Raw genomic sequence first — 27,986 nt, 5'->3', positions numbered from 1 at the left:
TCTGGAAACTGGGCCACAGGTAGCATCCCACGCTAACTGTGGCACTGGACTGTCCCAATTTTTTATTTTGTTCCATTTTTGCTTCAACTCGTGCACTTTCGTCCCACATTACCTCCGGATGACTCCTACACATAAAAATACCATGAATTAGCACAAATTATTAGATTACACATCCGAAATTTACGAAATATGAGTAAAATGCGAGGCAATATGCATATACATATACATACTTTAAGCCAAATATCAGAAAGTCATGGCAATGGATATTCAATTAATCGGGCATAGTGTTCTCACTGTTATAAGCTTTCCATCAGCTAGATAACAGCTTTATAAGAATTGAACTTATTAAAATAGCAAGATTTGAGATTTTTAAATTCCAAATGTGAGAGGCGGATCTAGGATTTGTTCAGGATTTAAGAATTTTGCATTAAAACCATTTTATTTTTAAAGCTAGGAGTTCATATTTACTATTTTTTACAATTTTATTGAATTTTTATACAAATTTATGCTCCGTCTCGAAAATTAAGGGTTCTATTAAACCTGTAGCCATAATGCTACATCTGCCGCGGCCAGATGTATTGAGATGTATAATTCTCAAATGGCAGAATACATCGACAGTCCCTTAAAGTTGTCCTTACTTTTCACTTAGATACTTCATCTTAAGTTCTTTCCATTTGAACACTCCAACCACAAGTAAAATGTGTCATTTAAACACAATTTGGTGATGTGCCATATTGTGTGTGTTGCCCACCTCTTTAGAGAGCGTGAGATGCTATTGTTATGGGTCCCAAAGAATAAATGTCAACAGATAATAAAAAAGTAACTTTCTTTCTCTCACCTCTCCGTCTTCTCATTCCACCATATCCTGTCAATTAACACCATGTGAGCTTTACCAAGCTTCGCTATAACACCCAAAACAACCATGTCCAGCAACCCCTTTAAGTCTAAAAACGAGCAGCCCCAACACCACCAAATAACTCGCGCAAAAGAAGCAAAAAACATCATGTAAGTTGCACTAATCGCTATCTCCTCAGTCCAAAAATAACAAAAATCTTGTGAGTTGCCCAAAAGTAGCAAGAACAAGAAAGAAAAATATTGTTACGTCCATCTTCTCTTGAACAGTATTTGGATCTTTTAATAGTAACAAAATTAACATTAAGAAGAAGAAAAATTTGAATAATAACATTTTCGGCAAAACTTTATTTTTTCCGGTGAAGTTTCATTTTTCTCTACATTAACGAAATTAAACTTTGTGACTTGAATTTGAAGAAAAATCAGATTTACATCTCAAAAAAGGGCGAAACTTTGTTTTTCCCAGCAAATTTTCGTGAATCTAAAGAAGGAGAAAATCAGATTTGGATCTTTCAAAAAAAATTCGGCCAAAGCTCCAATGTGAAGAAAAAGAAGAAAACGAAGAAAGAAAGGACCAATTGTCTGGAGAAGAGTTGGAAAAAAAATGGCTGGAAATTGATTTTGCCGGCAAGGAATGGTCATTGGGGAAGATGACGACGGGTGGGTGGGGTTCTCATTTATATATTTAATTATTTTCTGATTTTTTATAATTGTTTAAGTTAAATCCACGTGCCCTTGTCTTATTCGTCAGTCTGGCGTGTGAATTTCACGTAACTTTTGTGTTTGGCTGCCTACAAAAATTTGTGTCTAAATGACACATTCATGCTGTGGTTGGAGTGTTAAAATAAAACGAACTTAAGATGAAGTGCCAAAGTGAAAAGTAAGGACAACTTTAAGGAGCTATCGATGTATTCTGCCTTCTCAAATGAAATGTGACAAAAAGGACTGATGGAGTCAATATTTGGGCTTTAATTTTATCCATCATAGAACCAGAGTCTTGATATCCCTTTTTATATCAAAGCCAAAAATCTTAGGCAATTCTATTCTGACAGGTCCAAAAACTCAGAGCAGTGGCGGCTCAACCCTAAAGCCACAAAAGCGGTGGCTTTAGGCCCCCAAAAATTTAAGGCCCCAAATTTACCAAATTATATATAGTACAAATAATTATGTAATTATTATTAGTGATAAATAAATTAGTTCTAATCATTTGTTGTCAATTTTTAAAGTTTATACTAAAAATTGTAGATTATTAAATTTGCATTTACTTCCTATTTTTTATTATTCTTTTTTGTTACCTCACGTATGGTGGATGGGCTCAACTTCTTAATTTGTCTAACTCACTTCAACTTGAATCAATTTTGTTTATAACTATGATTTTGTAGAATCTTCTTCTATTCTTTAAGTGCAGTTTAGACAATTTTCAATCTTAAGCTAATGAAATTATTAAAGGATTAGATATGAAAAGCATTTCTTAACCTCGAATGTCTTTTGAGACCTCTTTTTAAATTTTCGCTTTAGGCCACATATAGTGTTGAGCCGCCTCTGACTCAGAGTCATATGTTTTGTGTACAAATCGTATTTGGGGTCTTATGTTTGTGATTTATAGTACTTTTCAGATGTTTTTTAAGTGCGTATATTTTATTCAGAAGATCAATAAGATGTTTTTGTCAAATTCGATAAAACAAAGTTTACCTTGTTAATATTGACTATTAGTAACAGTTGTAAATACATTTAACTTCATTTCCGAAATTTTCTATAGTTGATTTTACTTAATTTATTATTAGAGATATAGTTAATTTATTGTCAATTAGTACATCATCAAATGTGATCAATATCAACACAAGACTCTGATACATGAAATAATTAATATTGCAAAAAGCAAGAGAAGTGGCTCACTAAGTACAAATGCATCTGAATACATGCACAAAGAAAAAGAAAAAAGAATCTTACATTCTTTAGTTTTTTCTTCACTACTAATCCTGAGAAAAACAATTTTTTTTTTCCTTTTGTTTTGTGGTTTCCTCTTTAACCACTGTTGCTTGAACTACTTCCAGCAATAAGCTCTCTCAACATAGCCACAACTTGTAACATATTAGGCCTTTTTGATGGAAAATCATCTACACATTGCATTGTTATTTCCAAATACCTTACCATTTCTTTCACCTCTACTACTTCTGCTTCATCATTCCCTTTAGTACTCACTGATAGCAATTCTTGATCAATTACTTCCATTGATTTCCCTTCTCTTACTTTCATTTTAGTCCATCCTACCAAGTTAGTGTCACCAAAATCTTCTTTATCTGTTGGCCTTTTACCTGTTAAGAGTTCAAGAAGCACGACGCCAAACGAGTAAACATCCCCTTTTGCAGTACACCTGAAACTCTGATAGTACTCAGGTGGCACATATCCTGGTGTTCCTGCTAGTGTACTCACACTGAGGTGTGTGTCTAACGCGCTTATGAGCCGTGCCATCCCAAAATCCGAGACCCTGGCATCCATTTCGTTATCCAAAAGCACGTTGCTTGACTTCATGTCGCGGTGTATGATGTGTGGGATGCAATTGTGATGAAGGAAACATAGTCCTTTGGCTGCTCCTCTTGCTATCTTTTTCCTTTCTTCCCATGTTAGGATTCTTCTATCGCGCGTTCTTGTCTTTCCGTGAAGCATTTCTTCAAGACTTCCATATTCCATGAACTCATAAACCAAAAGTCTCTCCTCACCAACTTTGCAGTATCCCAAGAGGGGTACAAGGTTCTTGTGCTTGATCTTTCCTAAGGTCTCCATTTCGGCCATGAACTCTCGGTCGCCTTGGCAACTTAGCCTGATGAGTTTCTTGATTGCAACACTTGATCCATCCTTCAATGTTGCCTTGAACACTTCTCCAAATCCTCCTGAGCCAATTAGACTTGCAGCTGAGAATCCATTCGTCGCCTCGATCAGCTGTGAGAATTTGAGCTTCCTAAGTTGTCTTTGAAAAGTGGCTACATTGATGCTCAATGGCTCTCTCTCTTTGTCAATCTTCCATGTTGTGGCTGCATAATTAGTACTCAGACTACTAAGCATTTTCACCCCCTCTGCCTCTCTTCGCCTTGCGCGCATAGCAATCGCCCAAACTATCAAAATACAAATGGAGGCAATGGAAATGAGAATTCCAAGAACAATGCTATTAGCCCAAGATGCAGCTGAACTTCTTTTTCCGGTCCTTCCTCCATCTCCATTCGTGGTAGGTGGATCGGTATATTGGCATTCGGGCAATGGAACCCCACAGAGTCCTGGATTGTTTGCATATTGGCTTGCAGGAAGTGTACTGAGCTGACCCCTTGATGGAATTTCACCTGTCAATTCATTGTTGGAAAGGTCTATTTGGACCAAGAAAGAAAGAAGTGAAAATGAATCAGGAATATGACCCTGCAATCTGTTATGTGATGCATCAAACACTCCCAAATTCTTTAGCCCTCCAAGCGATGAAGGAATCTCCCCCGATAAATGGTTGTGTGATATAACAAGAACTTGCAAAGCTATCATGTCACCAAATTCATCAGGAATTTTGCCACGGAGCTCGTTGTAAGAAAGATCAAGGTACTCGATAGTCTGATATCGAGTAAAAGCACTAAGAACGGGACCAGAATACAACCGAGTGAAATCACAACTCTTTAGTGAAGGAACCTGTAAAAGCCTTTCAGGATGAATCCCATAGAACTCGAGCAATCCTCCAACGCCTCTGCACGAATTGCCCACATTTCGGACAAACACTAAAGTGTTACCTGAGAGAATTCCACTTAGTGCTTTAGCTCCTTGCTGCCTACCAAGTCGAGGTGGGATCTCGCCCGTTAACCTATTGCTGCTTAAATCTAGCCAAACCAAGCTACTGCAGTTGACTAATTCACTTGGAATCTGACCACTCAAACTGTTATTTGCTAGTTGCAAAACAGCCAACCTTGACAAATAGCCAAATTCTTTAGGAATCTCACCACTTAGTCCATTGCTTGTGAGGGAAATCCACTCAAGATTACCACAGTTGAACAATTCAGCTGGAATTTTCCCACTCAAGTAGTTATTGTTAAGAATAAGATTCTTAAGATTACTGCACTTCCCCAACTCTGCCGGTATATTTCCATCCAAGCTATTATACCAAGCGATAAGCTGCTCAAGATTCTGAAGCTTTCCTAATTCTGATGGTATTGAACCATTCAAATAATTCAAACTAAAATCAATTGTCTTAAGCTGTGAACATTGAGAAAGTTGAGATGGAATTGGACCATAAAGTGAATTATCTGGTGCTCTTAGCTCTTCCAATGAGGAAGCTCCAGGGCATAAATCAGGTGGAATCATCCCATTAATCATATTGGAGCTGAAGTCAACGACGCGTAGTTTCTTGCAATATGAAAGGGAAGCAGGAAATGGTCCTGAGATTTTATTGCTACTCATTTGTAAAGTCTCTAAAGAACCTAAATTCTGAAGGATAGAATCAGGAAACGGACCGGTTAGATTATTGTTGGATAAATCAAGATTCTGAAGAGAAGAACATGAGGAGAAGGAATTTGGAATTGAACCAGTGATGTTATTATTGGAAAGCTTGAGTTCCACAAGTGAAGTACATGAGTTTCCAAATTCAGATGGGATCCAACCAGATAAATGATTTTTGGAAAGATCCAATCTTTGTAAGCTTTTCAGCGCACCAAAAGAACTTGGAATTGAACCAGAAAAGGAGTTTTCAGCCAAAACCAATTCTTGAAGTGTTGTGCAATTAGACAAAGAAGCAGGAATTGAATCATATATTTGATTCCCTGACAAATCAAGATGCAATAAGGAATTACAAGTCTCAATCTTGATATCAGAGATTGAGCCTGTGAGATTATTATAGTCCATTGCTAAATACTGCAACTTATCTATATGCAACAAGAAATTCTGAGGCAAAGAACCTGTGATATTATTAAAAGAAAGACTAACATATTCAAGATTTGGACATTTTGCAAAGAAATTTTCAGGAACAGAACCTGCAAGTCCAGTGAATGAAAGCTCAAGTTGCTTCAAACTATAAGGGAGTTGACTTAAAGACGTCGAGGCATTTACATAGAACGAATTCGAAGACAGGTTGAGGACAGTTAACATATCAAGAGATGAAAAGGGAGAAAAAGAGACTTCTCCAACAAGTTCAGATTGCTGAAGATCAAGATTTGTAACTCTTCCAAGATTATTGCAAGTAACACCATTCCATGAACATGGATTATTTTTAAGCTGCCAACTTGATAAAACTCCACCAGGGTCTTTTTGTATCATATTTTTGAATAGCAAAAGAGCTTCAGCATCAGTTTTAATGGAGGAACTAGCACCGGCTTTTTCGGCTGCAAGAACTGAGGCAAAAGTTATGAAAATTAATGTTATAGCAAAGTGAAGGTATTCAAAATGCTTTGAATTGGTATTCATGTTGATAATTGGAGAAGATAGGAAAGAAGAGAGAGCTTAGAGAGTAAGCTTTAGTGAGTGTAGAAGATGATTGTGTTTTGAGGGAGAATGAATGTCAATAGGAGCAGAAAAGAGAGTGCTTACTATGATGAGAAATTCTCATGGTGTAAAGCAGAAGAGCTAACTTTTGAAAAAGTAGTTGTCTTTCTTTTTTTTTTTTTTTTTTTTAGGGGAGTCTTGTTGTAACTGGTAAAATTGTTGTCATGTGACCAGAAGGTCACTAGTTCGAGCAGTGGAAACAGCTTTTTATAGAAATAGTAAAGTTATTACCATAGACCCTTGTGGTCCAACCCTTCCCTGGACCCTGCACATAGCGGGAGCTTAGTATACCAGGTTTTCCTTTAGTTGTCTTTTTTTTCCCGAAGGGGAGCTCTGGCGTAACTAGTAAAGTTATTATCATGAGACCAGGAGGTCACGGGTTCGAGCCGTGGAAATAGCCTCTTACAGAAATACAGGGTAACGCTACGTACAGTAGACCTATGTGGTCCGACTTTTTCCCGAACCCAGCGCATAACGGGAACTTAGTGCACCGGGCTGCCCTTTAGTTGTCTATTCTTGTTTTCTTTAGTGTGTGTGTGTTTTGTTTTTTTTCTAATGAAGATTTTTGTAAATTGAAAAAAGGAGGGAACGTGGAGAACAAAAAAAAGTACTTAATGAATTGGAGTATTCGACTAAAGTCTTGGTAGGTGATGTAATTTAATAGTGAATCCAATTAACTATTTTCAATTAATATTCTTCTTTTGTTGTCATGCCTTTATAATTTTTTTCTTTTGTAGGTCCAAATAGTTTAATACTTTAAAGGTCTAGAATTAATTTTTTTTTTTAAATGATATACATTTGCAATTTGTCCATCTTATGTATTATCAAATTCTTTTGAACCATTTTCCTTAAGAGAAATATACTTCTTTTTTTTTTTTCTTTTTTTTTTTTTTTGCATTTTAAATGTCTGGAAATTGGTGACATACTTCACTTTCTTTATAAAGATTTTTCTCATTTCATTTGTATTTATATATTTTCTCATTTAACACCAAAAGCATAATGTCTCGGACTTTTCTCATAACAAAATTGTCAAGTAAAATATAAGAAAACACTAATTTCCATGAACGATATAGTACTTTGAAAAAAGTCATAAAGATGAAAGAAATATAATGTTCATCTACCTCATTTTATAAGACAATGCCTATTATTTAGGGAGCCAGACTAAGTTTACTGTAATATGATTTCTCAAACTTTTTGATATTTTTAATTATGCAACTTATTTGTAGTAATTTTTATGCAACTTCTCAATATTGACAACATCAAGTTAAGAAGCACAAAGCTAATTATATTGAAATTGTAGGGAGGAGTCATCGCCATGGTTGAAAGTCAACCTAATTTGAACCCATAATTTTGATGGTTTACAAGGTTTATTTTAAAGAAGATTGTTAAATCAAATGTTAGAATTAAGAACAAAAATAAAATATTTTAACCCTTACCCAAACACCTAATGAGGTAAAAAAGATTTTATTGTGTATTGAGAAATAGTGACTTTATGAAAGAGTTAAAATATAAAGGCATAAAAGACGGAAGAAATTGACTTTCGGTCAAAGGGGGCATGTGGGGACCACAGACAAAGAGTCTATCCAAGATCGGTGCTACTTTAACAGAAGAAGAAAAAAAGAAAGAGAAGATTAAAAAGAAAAAGGAAAAATAAATCATCTGCGTTTGATCCAGCATGAACTAGTCATTTCTTGTCAGTGAGCGTGAGAATGTTCCCCAAATCACATATCCTACAGGATCTAATTCACTGGATAGCATGTCTTCTTTTTTTTTTTTCATTCAATATTCAATATTAGTATTAAGGCCTTCGATTAATTCATAATCACGATACATAAGCCTATTAAAGGGATATTGTTCTCCTATAAAAAAATTATTTTTATAATTCAAACCTGAAATTTCTGATTAAGGATAAAGAAATCTTATTCATTTTCACTATATTCTTTGGTGGTGACGGCTGAATAGAATATCTTTGGTTTCAAAACACCACAAATGTCTTTCTTGTACACCATTAACAAAGAGATTTAATAATTTTAATTATAAAACATTTAAATTTTTTATCTATTAAGTGTCTCACTTAATTAGATTATACCAATCGAAGCAATAAAGAGAGACTTAGCGAAGAAAAAATGATTCTTATTATTAAATTAAGTATTTAGGATATGTTTAATTTGTCAAAACTATTAATGTTTGAGAATGAATGAATTAATGACAATATAATGAAGTACAATACTATATATACTCCCTTTGTCTCTTAAAGATTGTATATCTCCTTTAGTTTTTAATGTGAATTTGGATTTCTTAATATTTTAAATTATGATCTATTGATAAATTACATATAACTATTCAAAGGTTTTACCTTACATCACTTACTTGAAGGGCTTCAATCTTACTAAAGGGTTTTCTCTACTTTCTCTTCTCACTTTTCCAAGGCACATTTTCACCCCGAACATTCTTTTCTAAAAAAGAAAGAAAAAATAAAATATGGATTGTTGTTGTTGTGAAATGATAAGAGTTGCATATAAATGATATATCCTAATTAAGTAATGAACAATTAGATGTATATGTAAAATTCTATCACATTTGGAGTTGCTAATACACAACAACTCAGTTTTTAAAAACTATTTTTAATTTTTTTTTTATGATGGTGAAGTCTAGATCAACTTGTACGTACCTTAACAATTTCATTGAACACCTACTATTTCCCATCAATATACATGTTATCGGATAACTCTGTCCATCAAAATTTAGATAAATAGAAAAAAAAAATCAAATAATCCCAAATTGAAGAATCTAATCAAGATCCAAATTGGGATATATTCAAATCTAATTTTACTCTGCTTTACTAAAGATATTTTGTCAAGTAGGGTCTCCAACTTCTTTATATTTAGAGAGGGAATCATTAACAAAGTGCAAAGGCTTGATATAACCAATAATAAAAAGGCTGTTTTCAAGTAAAAAAGAACTTTTTCTTATTAAAAAACATGATGAGGGCCCCACAAAGGAAAAACATCAATGAGCTCTTATGGTTAATGGCATAGGTGGCTATGATTCTCACATTTTTGCCCCTTTTTTCCCTACTTTTTTTTGCCTAGTGATTAAATAAATGAATATTTAACCAAATAAAAGATTGAATAAATAGAAAAACAATAAAAAAAAAAAGTAAGCAAATTTTTGTAATCCAAGATTCAAAACCTTGTGGTTTCTCTTAAAGTTAACTTTTTACTAGCTGGTTATGAGACCCACAAACATTAACTTATTCATTATAATTCAATATATACTATTGCAAGATCAGCATGCTTGGGATCCTTGGACCATTGATATTGTGGCCTCTTTTCTGGCAATTTCTTTTTTGCATAGCATATGAATTAATTATTACTATTTGTTTACATCCAATGAATCTATGTATTTGAGAGCATGCACAGAATTTGATAACATTCTAAATGTTGTGTTATGATTTGAAGAGGTAAAATATTTTTTTAATACTTTTTCTATCTCAATTTATGTGTCAATATTATTTTTTTAGTCTGTCCTACGAAAATATCATACTTCCTTATTTAAAATATTCTCATTTTTTATAGCCACATACATGCCTATGGCTTGTTTCAAATTTAAAATACAAATTTCAAGTTTTTTTTTTTCTTTTTTTTTTTTTTTAACTTCGTGATCAGTTAGATATCATCACATAAATTGCGATCGACGGAGTACTTGTTTTTAAATTATCTGTGTAGTTGCATGTTGGCGTTCGATTCGATTAAAAGGATCTTGTGATACATAGTCTGCTTTTGCACACAATGGTACTCGAATTTCTCGCTAGCTCAATGTAATATGACTTGCTCTATGCTAATTTGCGTTACTACTTCATCAATTTGATATCTTTTTTTTTTTATTTTTTATTAGGGGAACTCAAAGAAGAGAACCCCTCCAAAAATAGGCGTATGCCACTGTTTGCGGCGCGCACACGGTATTCTTAGCGAAAGAATAGTTCGCTTTGGCAATTGACTATATGTTAAGGTAAAACTTGTATGACCTAGTCACTTTTAGACTGATTTTTGAAAAATAGCCAATTGAAAATCTATTGAAAAGTAACCACTTTTAACGCGAAACATAATGACGTTGCCACAAATTTTATACTTAAACAAGCAAAATTTTTGGTATATTGTCCTTATTTTTGAAACCTATGATAGTGTCATAGATGTCGAACTTAAAATAAAAAATTCTATGAGAATATCTTCGATTTTGTTCAGGATATTGCAATGGAGTTTTACTTTTTAATCTTTGAAATACATAACATTGTCACGGTCTCATGAAATCAAAAATTTGGCTATTTTCAGTGACTTTTGGATCGGTGGCTATCTGTCAGTGAAAAATCCAGCAAATAGCTATAGTTGAACTTTACCGTATGCTAAGGAGCCAACAAATATGACACTTTCTGATATGAACTTTTATTTTCGACCCTCATTTGATGCAGGCGCAGCTTTCGACCCTCATTTGACTTCAAGGTCAAAAGTTAAAAGTGTTGCCCATAGAATACGCGAGGGGTAACACTTATTAAACTTGAAGTTCTCCTTATGGGATAAAAGAGAAAAAAATTTAAGACCATCTACTTTAAAGTCATTTCTGTACTTCACCCCTAATTTGAGGTAGTCAAAAAACATATATTGAGATGATTATGGAGGAAAAAGCCTGATGGACACGTTTTACGTCTTAAGTGATCATCAAAATTTTTAAGATAATGATATTATTAGAGTAGTTAGAGTGATTTCTATTAATCGAAGTAAATAGTACTACGTCTTTTCAGTAGAAAAATACTCGGATATTGTTAATTATCTTACACTAAACCTCTTTTTTTTTTTTTTTTTGCAATTTTTTTAAAGTTTGAGATTACTTGCAGCATTCATACTTAAAGATTTTTTTATCGTGTGAATATAAAGTTCACATTTTGACGTTAGAAAAGTGTTACCACATCCTATCCATTTATCATAATGAAATTTATTATTAGTGTTGCATTTAGTGGACCCTTCAATAAAATAACATTATTGGATTCATGAGTGGATTTTTTCCACACAAAATCTTACTCAATCCACCCAAAAAATTGCATTGTCTTTGTATACGTAGAAGGGAATATTGACGTAGAGCCCGTTTGGATTAGCTGATTGTGTAGAAATGGCGTGGGGTAGCCACTGTTTAAGCTGGTATTTTACTTTTTATCCAGCATTTTTAATGCTTAATAATAGTAGCCACTAGTCTATTAAAATTAATATGAAAAGACTGTGTTACCCTTTCTTCTATCTCTTTTCTCTATGATCCTACGTATACAAATATTGGAGGATAGACTGCTTGTTGTTCTTCCTCTTTTGATACCATTGATGAGGAATGGAAAACTTGTTTGCTATCAAAGTTGTTTGTAGGGTTTGCACTAGTTGCTAGTATCTTCTTCTTCAATTTAGTATTCCAGTGATTTTTCACATCATTGTCTGTTCTTCCTGGTAGCTTAGATGCTATATCAGACCATATGCAAATTCAAAAAATAAAAATAAAAATACTCGGGGTCACTCTTAAATACTAAAAATGTTATTAAAATGGGAAAGTTAAAGAAAAAAAAATCAGGTTTTAAAAGAGAAAGAATTAGCCTGCTTCCAAGTTGAGTGTAGAGAGAGCAGATAATGTTGTCTTCCTCTTGTGTAAAATTTCCAAGTTTAATATCTGGTCTCAAATAATTCAACCATCTTAACCGGCAACTCTTACCACAACGCTTTAGGCCTGTGTTAATTAATTTGCACACAGATAAGTTAGTCTTTAGTGTTGAACAAAGGCTATATACATAATATATAATATAGTGTGTAAATTCAAAAGTTAAGGACATGGTCCTGAACTTAGAGTTTCAAGTTCAAAAGTTAAGGAAATGTAGTCTTGAAGTCCTAAAGTTAAGTTCAATAGTTAACGACACAAGTTCAAAAGTTAAGGACATGCAGTCCTTAATTTACAGTTACAAGTTCTAAAGTTAAGGACAGGCAGTCCTTAACTTACAGTTACAAGTTCAAAAGTTAAGGACAGACAGTCCTTAACTTACAGTTACAAGTTCAAAAGTTAAGGACAGGCAGTCCTTAACTTACAGTTACACGTTCAAAAGTTAAGGACAAGCAGTCCTTAACTTACAGTTACAAGTTCAAAAGTTAAGGACAATATGTCCTTAACTTTGACTTACAAGTTCAAAAGTTAAGGACGCTTGGTCTTGAAGTTTGAGTTCCAAGTTCAAAAGTTAAGGACATGTAGCCTTGAAGTCCTGAACTTAGAGTTCCAAGTTCAAAAGTTAAGGACATGTAGTCCTGAAGTCCTGAACTTAGAGTTCCAAGTTCAAAAGTTAAGGACATGTAGTCCTGAAGTCCTGAACTTAGAGTTACAAGTTCAAAAGTTAAGGACATGTAGTCCTGAAGTCCTGAACTTAGAGTTCCAAGTTCAAAAGTTAAGGACATGTAGTCCTGAAGTTAAGTACAAAAGTTAAGGACATGAGCAAAAAGGTATTTTCGTCCGGGCAGTTAAAGTTTATTAAAGCAGCGGCTAAAGACTAAAGACATTTTAAACGGTGGCTTAAAAGTAAATACATGTGTTATTAGTGGCCAACCGTGCACTTCCCCCGCTGATTGTAAATAGCTGATAAGCTTTAAGTGCTGAAAAACTTTTTTAAGTGCTGAAACTTATTTTTAAAATAAGCATTTACGTATTTGGATAGAAGTGCTGAAACTGATAATAAGTAGTTGATGTGTCTGATTAAAAAGTGCTGATAAGTTATTCTTTTGTTAAAATGACTAAAATATCCTAGAATTTTTTTCAAAAAATTATAAATTAAAAATTTCTTTGTAAAGAAAAGAATTAACAACGAATATGGAATGAAGAGAAAGTCAAGAAATTTATTTTGAGAAAAGTATTTTATGAATTAGAAAATATTATTAAGGATAAACTAGTAAAATTGTTGGTCAAACTAAAAGTGCTTATAAGCTGAAAAGCCATAAGTTGGGGGTGACCAGCTTATGACTTATGGCTGATTTTAGCTTATAAGCACTTTGCGTGTTTACCAAACGCGTAGATAAGCCAAAAAGTGCTTATAAGCCAATTTGACCAGCTTATAAGCTTAGCCAAACACCCTTTTAGAAATAGAGGAGTTTAACATCGGTGTATAGATAGTGTGTACTAAGTTTTTTATGCCTTCGGATTATATTGACTTATAACAAATATAATAGCTAAATTGACAGATTATTTACAATATCAGTGTATTAGCATATTTGGAGAATTTTCTTTAGTTGTTATTATATTAGAGCAGTGAAATCATGATTTTGACGCTTAACAGTAGTAATATAATATTATTTTATCCTCTTTTAATGCCAATTTACCTTGTATACGGGTGAAATCGAGCCCTTTGGACGCCTCGGTTCTCGATGAAGTAAACGTAGCAGAGGTGCGACTATAAGGAACCGGAATCAGGGCAAGGAGCCCCTCGAGTCGAGGTCCGGGCAAAACACCTGCTCCTCGGTTGAATCGGGGCCACGCCCCTGATCGGGTCCAAGCCTCCACTACTATTGAGTAGCGAGGTTGGACGGTGCAGTTTTACCCAACAGAGTCGGGGTCGAATCCACAGGGAGTTAATTTGTTTGGAGTTAGATTTATATCCGAGTCTAGATGTGGGTTTTGTTCTTAATTACACTTCCACACATGGTTGGTTTGTTTTCAACTTCTACTTCTATTCTATAACATGCAATAGCTAAAACTAAGTACAATGTTTTTTATGTTGATTTTCAAGGGTTTAAAGGGACCAGGGTAGTGACTTCACGTAGGTGGATATCTAACGGGTAGTAAGAATCGAGGGCACTCATATGATTAATTGCGGTAACTATCACACCCGGGTACTCACTCTGTACCTCTCGGTAGTTTGCGTGATTTTGCCCAATTTGGCTTCTCAAGTCCAAATGGGTATTCATGCAATACAAGTGAAGTTAGTTCAAGTCGGGTATTACTATCTCTAGGTTTAACCCTTTAATTGGGGCTATCAATTTCTTGAATTCACCCCAATTCCTTGTTAGCCTAGTTTTCCTAGACTTAGTCCAGCTTTCTCAAGTAGAGACTAAGTCACAAAGGCATGAATTAGTATTTGCAACCACTAATTTCATAGTTCTAGCAAGAACTAGGCTACATACTACTAACCCATACACATTCAAATCCTAAAATTCAAGACCCGTCAAATATCCACACTAGGGTTGGGTCACTACCCTAGCTATGGGTTTAGCTACTCATGGAAATAGCATAAATCAAAGATGAAATAAAGATAAAATCCGTATTACTAGATTAAAATATGAAAAGCTAATGTTAAAAGTTGAATCTAATACAAAATTGCCCAAAGTAGTAAATCTGGCCATCTCACGTGCTCAGCAAAAACAAAACACCTAAAATTGTAAAAAAGATCTATTTTTACTAAGCTGAAATTTCCGAACAAAAATACCCCTACAGAGGTTTTGCGGCCGCGTAATTCTGACAACGGCCGCACTCTTGCTTTTGCGGCCGCGTAATTTTGATCGCAGTCCGCGTTTCTTCACATCTGGGACTGAGTTGGACCTTGTTTGGTGGACTGCATAATTTTCACCGCGTCCGTGTGAGAGCCTTCCGCGGCCACGTAATTTTGATGCGGACTACTCTTAACATTTTTGCATAACATGTGAGCTCTCTGAACCTTAGCAACTGCGATTCGCAAAATTCCAATCGCGGCCGCGGTGGTACTTTTGCGGCCGCCACTTTCTGACGTGGTCCGCGTCCATGTCTGTGCCCAAAAACCACCTCTTTAATTCTCCATTTCACTGTCCACAAATTATTGGCCGCGTCCGCGTTGATACTTACGCGGTCGCACTTTTATGTCGCGGTCCGCGTTCTACAGCTCTTGGCCCATTTTTGGTCTTTGTTCATGTTTTGACTCCTTTATGATTTGATCGCGGCCACTTTGGCTCATTGTGAACAATCCGTGCAAACAAGCATATTATGTTAGTTTTCGGGAATACCTTCACGCATTTTAAGCCCAAAACGCAAGTAAAAAGAGAGGAAATAATGGTTAAAATCCCCACTTATCAACTCCCTCAAACTTAAGCGTTTGCTTGTCCTCAAGCAAATAAGGTAATTCCCACCCCCCACTTCAACAAAACAGAAGGATATTTCAGCTGACCTAATGTGAATCAATCATGCATCAATTGGGACTAACAATTACCCTCAACACGAATGATTTGTCAACAACACAAAACCTTTTGAGTACCATAGTTCTAATGCGACACAAGTGCATCAAGAGTTGACTTAATCACCAAAGAAGCTCGCTCTACTACGTAGGTCATTGTGGAACCCAAACTCTTCCTCCTCTACTCTCATAAGCAAATCTCACTTTAGATTGTAGCACTCAAAATAAGGATTGTGTAAAAGTACGCTAATCTCTCTCAAGGGAATGTCACAAGTCCGGCATTAAGTACCATAAGCTTGCCCCTTATGTAAATCACCACTAATGTAATTTCACTCAACTCGAAATCATATAGGGATTTTGCGGGAATGTAATGAAGGCTTTTGGTTCAAGGTAAGACTTATTGGCATATGATGGTTTCATCTTTCCTTAAGCACTCCATTTTCTTATTTTGGATCAGAATTTCTTGCTCTTTGAGTCATTTTCTTCTTCCTCGAGAGAACTAGAGAGACACACTGTCACTTTTTCTTGCTCATGACGATCATTTTTCTCCTTTTCTAATCATTCCATGCCTTTCATTATTGCTTTCTTTAAATCCCTTCACTTTTCTATGTTATTCATTTTCTTTTTGACACACTTCTTTTTGTTTTTTTTTCTTTTCATTTGCTTTCCCTTTTCTTCATTTTGTACCTTTTATCACTTTCATATTCCTCGTCTCTCCCCCAAACTTATGCTTTTGCCAATTATGGATGCTAAGGAAAGATCGGGTGCCAAGAGAGGGTCATTATAGAACAGATAAAGGCTTGTATTGTGGTTATTGAAGAAAAAGGGCTTCGACTCAAAGGGGTTGACTAGGGATATCATATTGGTGGGCTACGGAAGCTTTCAAGTTTGACATTTTATAAAGGAGAGCCTATAATCATTTCTCAAGTCGAGCTACACTTAGAATTTCACCTAGACAAATATTCAGGGCAAGTTTTACACTTGCTGGCACAAAACTTGGACTAGCAATTCAATACCTCACCTCACAAGCTATTGGATTGTTAAGAGAACATAGTCGAGGGCCCACAATAACCCTAGCTAAGATTTAGCATCACAAATGGCTCCAAGAAGCCACTCGATGATTGCTTAGTCAACACAAGAGCCTAAAGGTCACAACTAGAACTATTCTTTGCCAATCAACTTGTTTCTGACCATAAGGTTGAAGGTAGATGTGTTAGGCCCAACCGAAGCTTGCAAGACACTTTTATTCATTACTACTATTAACACAAAAACATAAAGAAAACGGACTTAATATCTTAAGAAGGTTGTCACGTCATCCATCATTGGGAAGAGCCACCCAGTTCACACAACATCCACATTAGAAAAGAAATGTGGAATTAAGAAAAACAAAGGCTTATTGTCCACATAAAATGTAAAAATAAGCTAACAACTAAACAAGAAACTATTAAAGGAAATAAGAAGCTATGAAGTAAATTGCGGAAGTCAACTGAATATATACAAAATTGAAGTAAAGCGAATATTTACATAAATGAAAATGAATATATACATCAAATGGTAAAAATATATACATACCAATGTGAAAGTAACGAATATATACATACCAAAAGTAAAATAAAGAGAAGTAATGATAAAGAAAAATAGTCTTATAGTTATTACATACAAATGTTATCCAATTATCACCAAATCAAAATAGGACCCCCCCCCCCCCCCAAATAAAAGATAGCATTGTCCTCAATGCTAATATCAAAATAAGATTAGGGAAAGGGTTAAAGAGTAAAGAAAACTCCCTATGTGGTCTGCATTACGTCAGGCACATGAATGGGGTCCTCAGACTACATAGGATCAGCAGCTCCCTCCGGGTCCTCTAACTGAATCTCCAAGTCCTGTGACTGGGGAACCACGGGGTTGCGGAGCATCTGGATCATCTCCTCAGCACTATGTGTAGTGGCATTGGGCTCCTCAGAATGGCCAGCTGCTGGTGCCTCATGCTCTACTGCTTGTGCTGCCTGTGCTTGCCCCTTCATGAGCAAGTCCAATGGAATGTCTCCAGCAGATGCAAACTTCTTTACCTCCTCTGTCAGAAACTCCACTGATTTCTTTGAGGCCTGTGTCTTCTTTATCTTCTTCACCTGCTTGCCCAGATCCTTAATGACCTTACCATGTATATCGTAAGTGTCCATGATCTTCTTCTAGTTGTCCAGGAGCTTCTTCTGGTTGGCCAGAAACTCCTTCAATGAATCCTCCACTGATGAAGGGACCTGAAGCTGTGCTGGAGTTGACTGTGCTGCTACTGCACTGGATAAGACAGACAACTTTTTTGTAGCTGCCTGCATCTAGTTGTTGATGCTGGATAAAGTTTGAGGAACCCGCGGTGCAGTCTGAGGGTAAGTGAAAGATGAGGGCACAGATAATTGCACTGTGACGGATGGCCCAGATGAAGGAGGAGGCATGGCAGCTGAAGGACCCCCTGCTGTGGAAGGCTCTGACCCTGTGTCCACTACCCTAGGCTCTATAGACTGGCCAGTGGAGATAGCGGCTTTACCCTTTGCTTTATGGTTGTCCGGTCCTTGGAGGCTTTACCAGGAGAAGGCTTTTTAGGCTTTGCCTTTGTGTCATAATGCTTCTTCTCAACCCCTTGGTCCTCGAAGTACATGGTGATGAAGTTGGGGTAGGGGTAGGATCTTTCTTCCTTTTCAACTGCCTTTGTGATGTGATAGTACATGAGGTTCCCCACATTGATTGGATACACCGCCACGTTGGAGGCTATCAAGACTGCCTGGGTGACTGGGAGGACATTATCGTGCTGACATGGGTCCAACCGGATGCATAAAAATGTGGACCACCCTTTGGCTTCAAAGCTGAGGGTGTTTCTGGCTATTGGGACTCCAACTGTGAGCCATGCCGGAGTCGTCTCTCTGCCAACCATGGGCGCACTGCTTCATCAAGTGCCAGCTTCTCCAAGTATTGCACGGCTTCCACATCCTCAAAACCGGCATATTCATTCAACGTATGGCCATCAAACCGGATCTTCAAATTACGGACCTTTGTCACAGTGGTGCCCTTTTTGATGTGGGCAACGTTTGCATAGAACTCTTTGACAAGGTATTCATTAGCATCCGGAACTTTGCTGGTGAATAACTTCCACCCTATTCTCTCTTCAAACTGCCTCTTGACATTTGGATTGTGGGGAAGGAGGTCTCTCTCTATGAACTGTCTCTCAAGGGTGAGCGACCATTGGGGCCACCATTCTCGGAACTTTTGATAAGCTATTTCGCTCACAAATCTATCAGCCCACACCTCGTCTTTTCTGGATCTAGCCAACCCCCCCCAATATTGGTGTCACCCCCTCGCCTATCATCGGGACCTCATCATCATCAACAGTAACAGAGACAGCTGGTGAGGCCGAAGTTGTAGGAGGTGGGGAAGATGGTGCCGAAGCCTCACTACCTTCCTCTGAGCCATCAGATGACTCAAATGAAGAGGTAGGTTCATCAACTAGTTGGAATTTCCCCTAGAATTGTGTGGGGACATGTGTTGGTACAGAGTCTCCTTCCGAAGCTTCCCGGGAAGGGACATATTTTTCGATGCCTCCCTTTTTCTAAAGGCAAAATCGGGTTTACGACATTTGGACGGACAAACTCTTTTCCTTTTTGGGAATTGGGTTTGAGATTTAGAAGAGTCGCCACCTAATGATTAAGTGCATTAGGACACTAAGAAGGAAATGAAAAGAAGAAGAACCAGAGAATGGGTAAGGGCTTGAAATTATCTCGGGGGGAAGGTGTTAGACACCCCCAAGATCCACTAGTGTGGTTCCCGGCCATGCTACAATTGAGACTTTAAATATAAACAACAAATAAACATACAAGACAATTCTCACATAACGATTGCAAGTAGGGGAAGTGTAAAAGTTAAATAAACGAGCTGAAATTTGGGACTAGGCAATTTCATAATTTATTTAAAGAATATACGAGTGCAGAAGAATGGGAGTCCAATAATCGATACAAATACTCAGGCAAAGGGATGAAATGGGGCGACAATTTGGGAGAGAAAAAAAGTACTTGGACATTTAAAGAGATGTTTTTTAAATGATTAAAGCAAAGGGCAAGGTTTAAAAGAACCGAAAACTGCAATTTAAAAATTCTGAAAGAGAGAAGCAAACACATAAAGATGGAGGGGGTCCTAGGCTTATAAATAACATGGATCACCCACACAACACCCGGTAACCAATTATACACGTGGTGTTATCGCGTGACCATCATATCCATGTCTACCCTTTCCCACCCCGTTAAGGTACTAAAGTGCGGAATGGTATCGTTACTTATTGCATGCTACTACCCACCCCAATCCTATCAGTCCCGGAGGCAGTTAGGACTACTAATCCTAGAGGGAAGGGATATTGGCTTTTGAAGTTTAAAAAGGACAAAATCTAGTGCGACAAACGAAAACACATAAGAGCAGTTAAGGGGGGAAAACACATAGCTGTTAAGGCTCAAATAGGCCTCCTCATTCAAAGCAGAAATTGTTTTGCATGACTTACAAGTATTGGTTAGGTCTTTAATTAAACTTACGTAAAAGGGGTGGCTGATTTATCACATATTTTCTGATAAGAAGTCCGAATTAGGCATGCCTGCTGGTTGTAATTATTAAAGACTGGCATAACTAGTTGATTACCTGATGGTTTGTCTAGATGAAACCTATAGGCATGATATCTAAGCGTTATTGATTTTAAAACGGTTACGTAAGTGCAGGAATCCTATAAGCATGGTATCTAAGATGCAATTGATTTTTTTTTTGGATTGTTAGCCTAATGACATGTGTATGTGCAGAAGTGCAGGAAACTTATAATCATGATTTCTATATGCAGAAGTGCAGAGACTTATAGACATGATTTCTAATGAAATGCATAACTTTATAGATAGGATTTCTAATGTAGTAATGAAACAACTTATAGGCAGGGTTTCTAATGCAGTAATGAAATAACTTATAGGCAAGAATTCTATATGCAGATGCATAAACTTATAGGCAGGATTTCTATATGTGGGTGCATAAACTTATAGGCAGGATTTCTATATGTGGATGCATAAGCAAAAAACAGGCTGTGATTGCAGAAATAAATACCTAAAGCATGATGTCTACCCACATGCATAACATGAGTGACCATCCCCTTTTCTCTGTACACCACCAATAGTTATTACAAATTATTACAACCCGAATGAATCAAAAAAATAAGAATAAAAGAAGAAAATATTACATCAGAAATTAAATTTCCAACTAAGGTGAGCCTAATTCAGACTCCTAGTCTGAAACATGAGATAAACCAACTTCCCAAGATCAGATTTCCAAAGCCTTTCTCATCCTTTGGGTGTGTAAAAGTTCCAAGGAGCTTCATGAACTCCACGTAGTGCTCACACCCAATAACATTTGCAGGATCAGATTGTAGTGCAGTGTGGAAGGGCCAGCCCTCAAATGTCCAAGTTCAGAGTGAACTCAAGGTCCCCAAGGCAAGACTCATAGGAGGGGTGCAGAACGTAGAGTCTAAGAATAAGTTTAAGTGCAATAGAGGGTGAATTAGGAAAAGCCATGACAAACTAGTGGTCATGCACAGCAATTAGGATGCTGGCACACCCCTGACTAGCCTATCGGTTTGAGTTTGGGAGTTAGGACCTATTGAAGGTCAGGTTAAGACCTAGGCAGCAATTTGGATGCGGCCAGGCCATGAACTTTAACTCAACACACATAGGGGGATGGGGGTATGGGGATTTTATAGCAAGCAGTAAACATAAGAGAAAGAACATGCTTAGTACAGAGTATAAACAACAAAGTAAACCAGAACATGGCAACTGTAAAGTAAACACATAGGGAATGAGCTGAATTTAAATTGGGATATACCAGTTTTAGGGAAAACAAATAAGTAAAATAGCAGTCTTGAAAAGCCAAGTTGCAAGCAAAGCAGTACAAAAGGTCTCAGAAGAGAGTAGAGAATAGCAAGAGTATTGTGATTGAGAATATGCGTGTGAGAGTATGAGTATTGAACTTAGGATTCAAGAGTTCAAAAGTTCAAAAGTTGTTTTAGTGCTGAAGGGTCGAGCCCCTTTTATAGTGCAACAAACAAGTAAGAACAAGGTAAGGAAATAACATTGAAATCAATCTCCCTTCAATTAAGAGATTCTGATTTCAAACGGGTAAAAATAATTAAGGAAAGGGATTTGAAAAAATATTTTCCAGGCAGTACAATAAAGGGTAAATACATGGAAGTTATTTAAGGAAAATGTCCAATGGTACACGGTTTGTGTGAAATAAGGAAAGGGAATCAATCAAACAGCCAGTAAAATCAAAGTGGCAGGCTTTGTTCGAATGAACCAAGTCGAGAAAAGGTAAAGATGGTTCAATTAGAGAAAATCAGTAACAATCAGTCAAACCCCATTGAAGGAATTGAGAATCAATTAGTAGTTGGCAAAACCTTTTTTTGAAAGAAGAACTTCTCATATATAAAGCAGAAAAATCAAACAAAGGGGTCGTCATGTTACTGAGAAAAGAGTCAAATATTGAAAGGTTCAGAATCATAAGCAAAGGAAAAAGAAGTTCAATTTGTAGACTCGTAGTGAGTCTGAGAGTCCAAGGTTCCAATGCAGAACCCTAGTCCAAACACCAAATCAAACTTGCCAAAGAAAACCACAAATCCTAGGGTTTCAAGTCGAATCAGACATAGAGATGAGAAGTCAAGCCATTGAAACAGACTCAAAGGTCTGTTTCAGAGCCTCGTGAGAAACAAAACAAATAGGATTGCAGGTTTGAAACAACAAAGAAAGAAAGCTGATTTAAGAGCATAAAAGAGCACGTTTTAGAAAAGTCGGAACTTAAGCAAGTTTAGAGGAAAAGAGAGGTGGTATAAACTCAAGCCACAGTAGATGAAACATGCTTAGCAAGAACACAAACAGAGTCTAGTAAAGCAAACAAAATCAAAGAACTCAACTGTAAACACATATAGTAGAAGAGTAACATAACAAGGATTAGCATGTGAGCACAGGAGTAACATGTATAGTAGGAAAAGAAGAAGCAGAAGAACAACACACGCGTAGTAACAGAAAATATATGAGCATAGTATAGACAAACACACATAAAGGAAAGAACAGCAAGAATCAGAAAGATATTTTTTTGAAAACCTTTCAGAAACCCTAAATCGAAAATAAATAATTTTGAAAAGAAAATTTGGGGAAAACAATTTAGAGGTCCAGTAGAACACAAACATACCATAGATCTAAGAAAATAAATAGAGAAAAACCTCGAACAACTTAGGGTTTCGGAGAAACCTTAGAAATGAGAAAGGCTTGGAAAAGTCAGATTCTGGGTCGAAGAGGTCAGGAATCAAGCTTCTCGTGCTTGAATATGCCGGAGCATGGCCGGAGAAGCCATGAAACCAAAGATCTGGGAAGATCTGAGAGAGAACCATCAATGTCAAACTTCAAAACCTCGAACTCCCAAGGTCTAATAGTGGAGAGGGGTAAGTATAGACCATCCATGGCCTGAGAAGCCCTGGATTCCGATGAAAGTACGGTGGAAAAGGGTCGGAGAGAGGCTAGGGTTACGAAGAAACTTCGAGAGAGTTTTGAGAGTGGAGAGTATTCAAGGGCGGCGGACTAAACAAAATGGGGGAATAGAGTATGGTTTGGGGAATTAAAAATGGAAAGGGGAGATCGTGACCGTTGATCAGATTGATCAACAGTCTGGATTAAAGGAGCCTTGGGTCGGGTAGTTAAATGGGTTAAGGATACGAAATTGGGCTAGCCTGGTTGGGATTCAAATTGGGTCAATTAGGGGGGTCAATGTGGCTATAATCGAAATGCAAATGGGATGCGATTGAAACGAAATGAGGCCAAATTTTAAATAGCCAGTTTTACCCCTTTTATTTTATAAAAATAGTAAAAAATGATTTTAAAAACAAATTAAAAGTACTAAGCCAATTAATAATATATAAATATTAATTAAAAATATTGAAACGAATTTAACAATTATAGAAATGCTATTAACCTTAAAATAGGCTAAAATTGTAATTTTATGCAATTTAGCTTTAAAAATACCAGATAAATTTGTAAAAATATACAAATATCACCTTAACTATATTTTGGTATAAATATGAGAATAAAATAAATTATTCACCAAAATTGATAGTTTTGGGAACAATTACTGACTTTTGTACTGCTAAAATGGCTAATAAATTGATTTTAAAATCTTTTAAAAAATTAGGAAAAAATACCAAAACACTTAGGCATGATTAAATAGCATGTACATGTTATTTTGAAAGAATTTTGTGTATAAAACACATAGGAAAAAATTGGGTATCAACACGGACACGGTTTGTTCGACCGTGTGGCCCGATACATCATTTTCCTATCGAGACCCCATTCGGCGTATCTTGGCTTCTCCGAGTAGGTGACCTTCCGGGGGGATGCCCTCCAGTATTCGAGTTTGATTGCAAAAGAAGCCTTGAATACTTTGTTGAGTCTTCCTTAGGTAGCATATGGATGTTGCCTCGTTAAAAACCTTGCCGGTAAAACCCTTTCTGGGATAAAAACCCGGTCGAAGGAAAAGAGTGCAATTCATGCTTTTGAAACCTAAGGCCTTCGAGTTGGAGAGTGCTTTGGCCGTTTCGATCGAATACCTGCACTCAGGTAAGTGTAGAATGTAATTGAAAGAGAAAGGAGACGGTCATACCTTAGGGTAGAATGTGCCGGTGATGTTTCGATCGTTTGTCATGAGGACGCGGTACGGTCCTTTGCTTCATTTGGTTCGGACTTAGCCGAGGGCGTAGCTTGCTATCGCTATTTTACTGTTTGATAATCCTTTGGCTCCTTCGAGGGTGGAGGCACTAGTATCGGCGTTACATCGTGTACTGCGAACATTTCCCTTGCTGCATGCTGTTCCCCGTAGATGGTTTTAATCCCCTCTTTTGTCGGGAATTTCATCATTTGATGGAGGTTGGACGGTACCTCTCTCATGCAGTGTATCCATGGCTTTCCGATCAAGGCGTTATACCTCATGTCTCCTTCGATGACTGGAATTTGGCATTTTGGGTTGTGCCGGCCACGTTGACTGGGAGGGTGATTTCCCCTGTTGTTGTTCCGATCGCCATGTTGAACCCGTTGAGGACTAGTGAGGCGGGCACGATATGGTCGAGCAACCCGAGATGCTCTACCACTCTCGACCTGATAATGTTGGTCGAGCTACCTAGATCCACGAGTACACGTTCAATTTGAAATGTATTTAGAAGGAAAGAGATTACCAGTGCATCGTTGTGAGGTTGAGACAAGGTCTCGATGTCCTCGTAGCTGAATGTGAAGGCATCCTCGGGTATGTAACCCCAAGTTCGTTTTTCTCTAGTGATGGATATTTTTGTTCTTCTGATCGTGGGTTCTTGTGGTTCATCGATGCATCCAAAGATCATGTGGATGACATTCTATGGCTCATTTGTCTCGTTCTTCTTCGTTGCCTCTCTTTCCCGTAACTAGTTTTTAGCCCAATCGTTGAGGAATTCTCGGAGGTGACCTTTGCTTAGTAGTCGGGCTACTTCTTCCCGGAGCTGATGGCAGTCTTCAGTTCTGTGGCCGTGCATGTTGTGAAGTCCGCACACTAAGTTATGGTTCCTCTGCAAAGGATCTGATTGTATAGGCCTTGGCCACCTGGTATCTCTAATTTTACTGATGGCCAACACGATGTCTGATACATCGATGTTGAAGTTGTATTTTGACAGACGGGGTGCTTCCATCAGCCCTGTGTACATATCGGACTCGGCTCTATTGACGAGTCCCCGAGGATTTTGTCCTCGATCCATCCTTCGATTATTTAGAGGTATGTTGCGCCTCGAGGTGTTTCTCCTGTCTTCGATTTATGGCTGGTACCACTCTTTGTTTGGATTTGGCTCTTCGCCAGAAGCCTGCTTGGCTATACCGAGCCCGAGGGGGCTCCTAGTTGGTCGTCCTCGACCCTGATTTTTGACTGATATCGGTTATGTTCGTCCGTCCAGGTCACGGCGGGATATTCAATCAGATTCTGCTTCAGCTGCTTCGAAACTACCGAGCTTCGTTCATTCAGACCTTGAGTGAAGGCCTGCACTTCCCAGTCATCGGAGACTGGTGGTAGTTCCATCCATTCCATTTGATAGCGAGATACGAACTCTCGCAGCATTTCATTCTCCCTATGCTTAATCTTGAAGACGTCGGATTTCCTTGTTGCTACTTTGATGGCGCTGTCATGTGCCTTAATGAAAGAATCTGCCAGCATGGCAAATGAATTTATTGAGTTTGGGGCCAAGTTGTGATACCACATCTTTTACCCTTCAGAAAGTGTTTCCCCGAACTTCTTCAGCAGGACGGACTCGATCTCATCGTCCCTCAGGTCGTTGCCTAAACACGCACTGGTGTAAGCAGTAACATGCTCATTGGGGTCTGAGTCATTGTACTTCGGGAGGGTTGGCATTCTTAACTTCTTCGGAATGGGTTTCGGAGCTGCTTCCTGTGGGAACGGCTTCTGTATGAACTTCTTTGAATCCACATCTTTTATGACCGGGGGTGCTCCCGGAATTTGGTTGACCCTGGAGTTGTATGTCTCCACCTTCTTGTCGTTGGCCTCTATCTTCTTCTCGCCCGATTCGATCCTCCTTGTGAGGTCCTCGAGCATCTTTACGATGGTGGGGTCGACTGCTGACCTGTTGTTGCTTGACCTCTCTGGTATCTGCTCGGCTGGGGGAACCGTCCCCGGTGCTACCGTGCTAGGAGTTCTCTGGTGACTCTGTAGCTGAGCAATAGCCACCTACTGTGCCTGCAACATTTCAAAAATAACGTGAAGGCTAACCTCCCGTTCTTCTCTAGCTGGGGTTTTCTGAGCTTTTTGTTGGTCGCCTTGGTTTATGCTCATGTTGGTGTGGGAGCTTATTTCGACATGTTGAGTGTCGCGTGAAACCGCGTCCACGGGAATTGGTTCCGGTGCGTTCTCAGAGTTGCGTGGTTGTACACCAACACCTGGGACGTCAGCACCATTTTCTCCATGATTCTCAAGATTGTTGTTTAATCAATCAGACATTTTGACAAGAAATCAAAGATCTTGGGCAAGAAAAAGTGTGAATGATAACCTGCATTGTGTAGCGAGACTAGCAAGAAAATAATCACTTTTATTTTTAGCCCCACAGTGGGCGCCAAACTGTTTACCGTGAAAATGGTAATAACAATTAGATTTGATTTTGTGAGGTTCTAAAAATACGTGATCTATTTTTATGCTAGTTGTTAAGCAGTAGATGCTATGTGAAGGACTTAGAAGCGAGATAAGGGCTTAAAACCGAGATATTAACCAAACCGAATCACTGTCAATCGAGGCCTCGAGATTGCTTATCCGGGGCTTCGAGGTCGAATCGGATGCTCGGCAGGGAGCTATCGAGGGTAGTCGATGGGCGACTAAAAGTTGCAATAAGATCAATGACGGTTCTTTCTGGCCAATAATAAGCAATAAATGATGAACAATAAATAGACACAATGAATACCAGCAATAAATGAAGTAATGAACCCAAGAGAGTGTGTTAGAAAGATGAGGGAATGTTCTTGTATATTATAGTGTGGAGCCACAGATTTTTTACAAAATGACAAGGATCCCCTTTATATATGTAGAGGAATCCCAACATAGTACAAAATGCATTAATTACAAAGATATGGGGCAGGTATAGCCACCTAATGCCTTGATTCGCTTCCAGACTAGTCCACTAGGCTTTGTCAGCTCCAGTCATGTGCCTGGGGAACTCCCCACTTTCACAGTAACCGTCGGTCTATACTGCCCCGAGGTCGAGTGTCGACGACCCTCGAGGGAGGAAACTCAGCCGTAGTCTCGAGCCTTCGAGACGTGTTTTTGAGGTGTCATGATGACGGGAAATTGGACCCTCCGATTTCACCGTATACAATAACAATCTTAATTTAAACTTGACTTGAAATCTAGGCATTTTAGCACATGGTTCATATTCTTCACACATCCTTAAATTACCAAGAATAATATATTGAACACATTGAGACACACCTTTCACGTATATATTTGCAACACCGATTCATTCGAAATAACAAGCAATACATCAATCAAATTTCGGTCTTACAACATTTGCATGGACACCAAAGGAGCTCAATTTCTAAGAAGAGGGTTTTTTAGCCATACGTACCTCAATAGAGCTTTCCTTAAATTCTTATAATAATTTCGGAACTCCTAGCAACTTCGATCTATTTTATGAGAATTACCAGTTGAACCAAAAATTAGAGGGATAATCAAGATTCTAGCTCATTTGGGCACATTATCGAGCACTATGTGTGCATTGTTACTTTAAGACCTTTTTGTGAGATATTTTATCATCCTACACCCTATTTGTTACATTTTTAGCTCATAATCTGCCCTT

The 27,986-nt window shown here is 37.6% G+C and overlaps 1 protein-coding gene across 1 annotated transcript; it reads right to left on the bottom strand.

The window, feature by feature from the left end:
• On the bottom strand, positions 2,701-6,403 carry LOC109243836 (serine/threonine-protein kinase BRI1-like 2). Its single transcript, XM_019410838.1, has one exon. It carries the CDS (start codon positions 6,277-6,279, stop codon positions 2,878-2,880), a length of 3,402 nt encoding a protein of 1,133 aa, XP_019266383.1. The 5' UTR covers positions 6,280-6,403; the 3' UTR covers positions 2,701-2,877.

This window comes from Nicotiana attenuata, chromosome 2 (genome assembly GCF_001879085.1).
Source record: "Nicotiana attenuata strain UT chromosome 2, NIATTr2, whole genome shotgun sequence".
Lineage (NCBI taxonomy): Eukaryota > Viridiplantae > Streptophyta > Magnoliopsida > Solanales > Solanaceae > Nicotiana > Nicotiana attenuata.
Note: the sequence above shows the minus strand (reverse complement) of the source record. Positions and strands in the feature narration are given on the sequence as shown.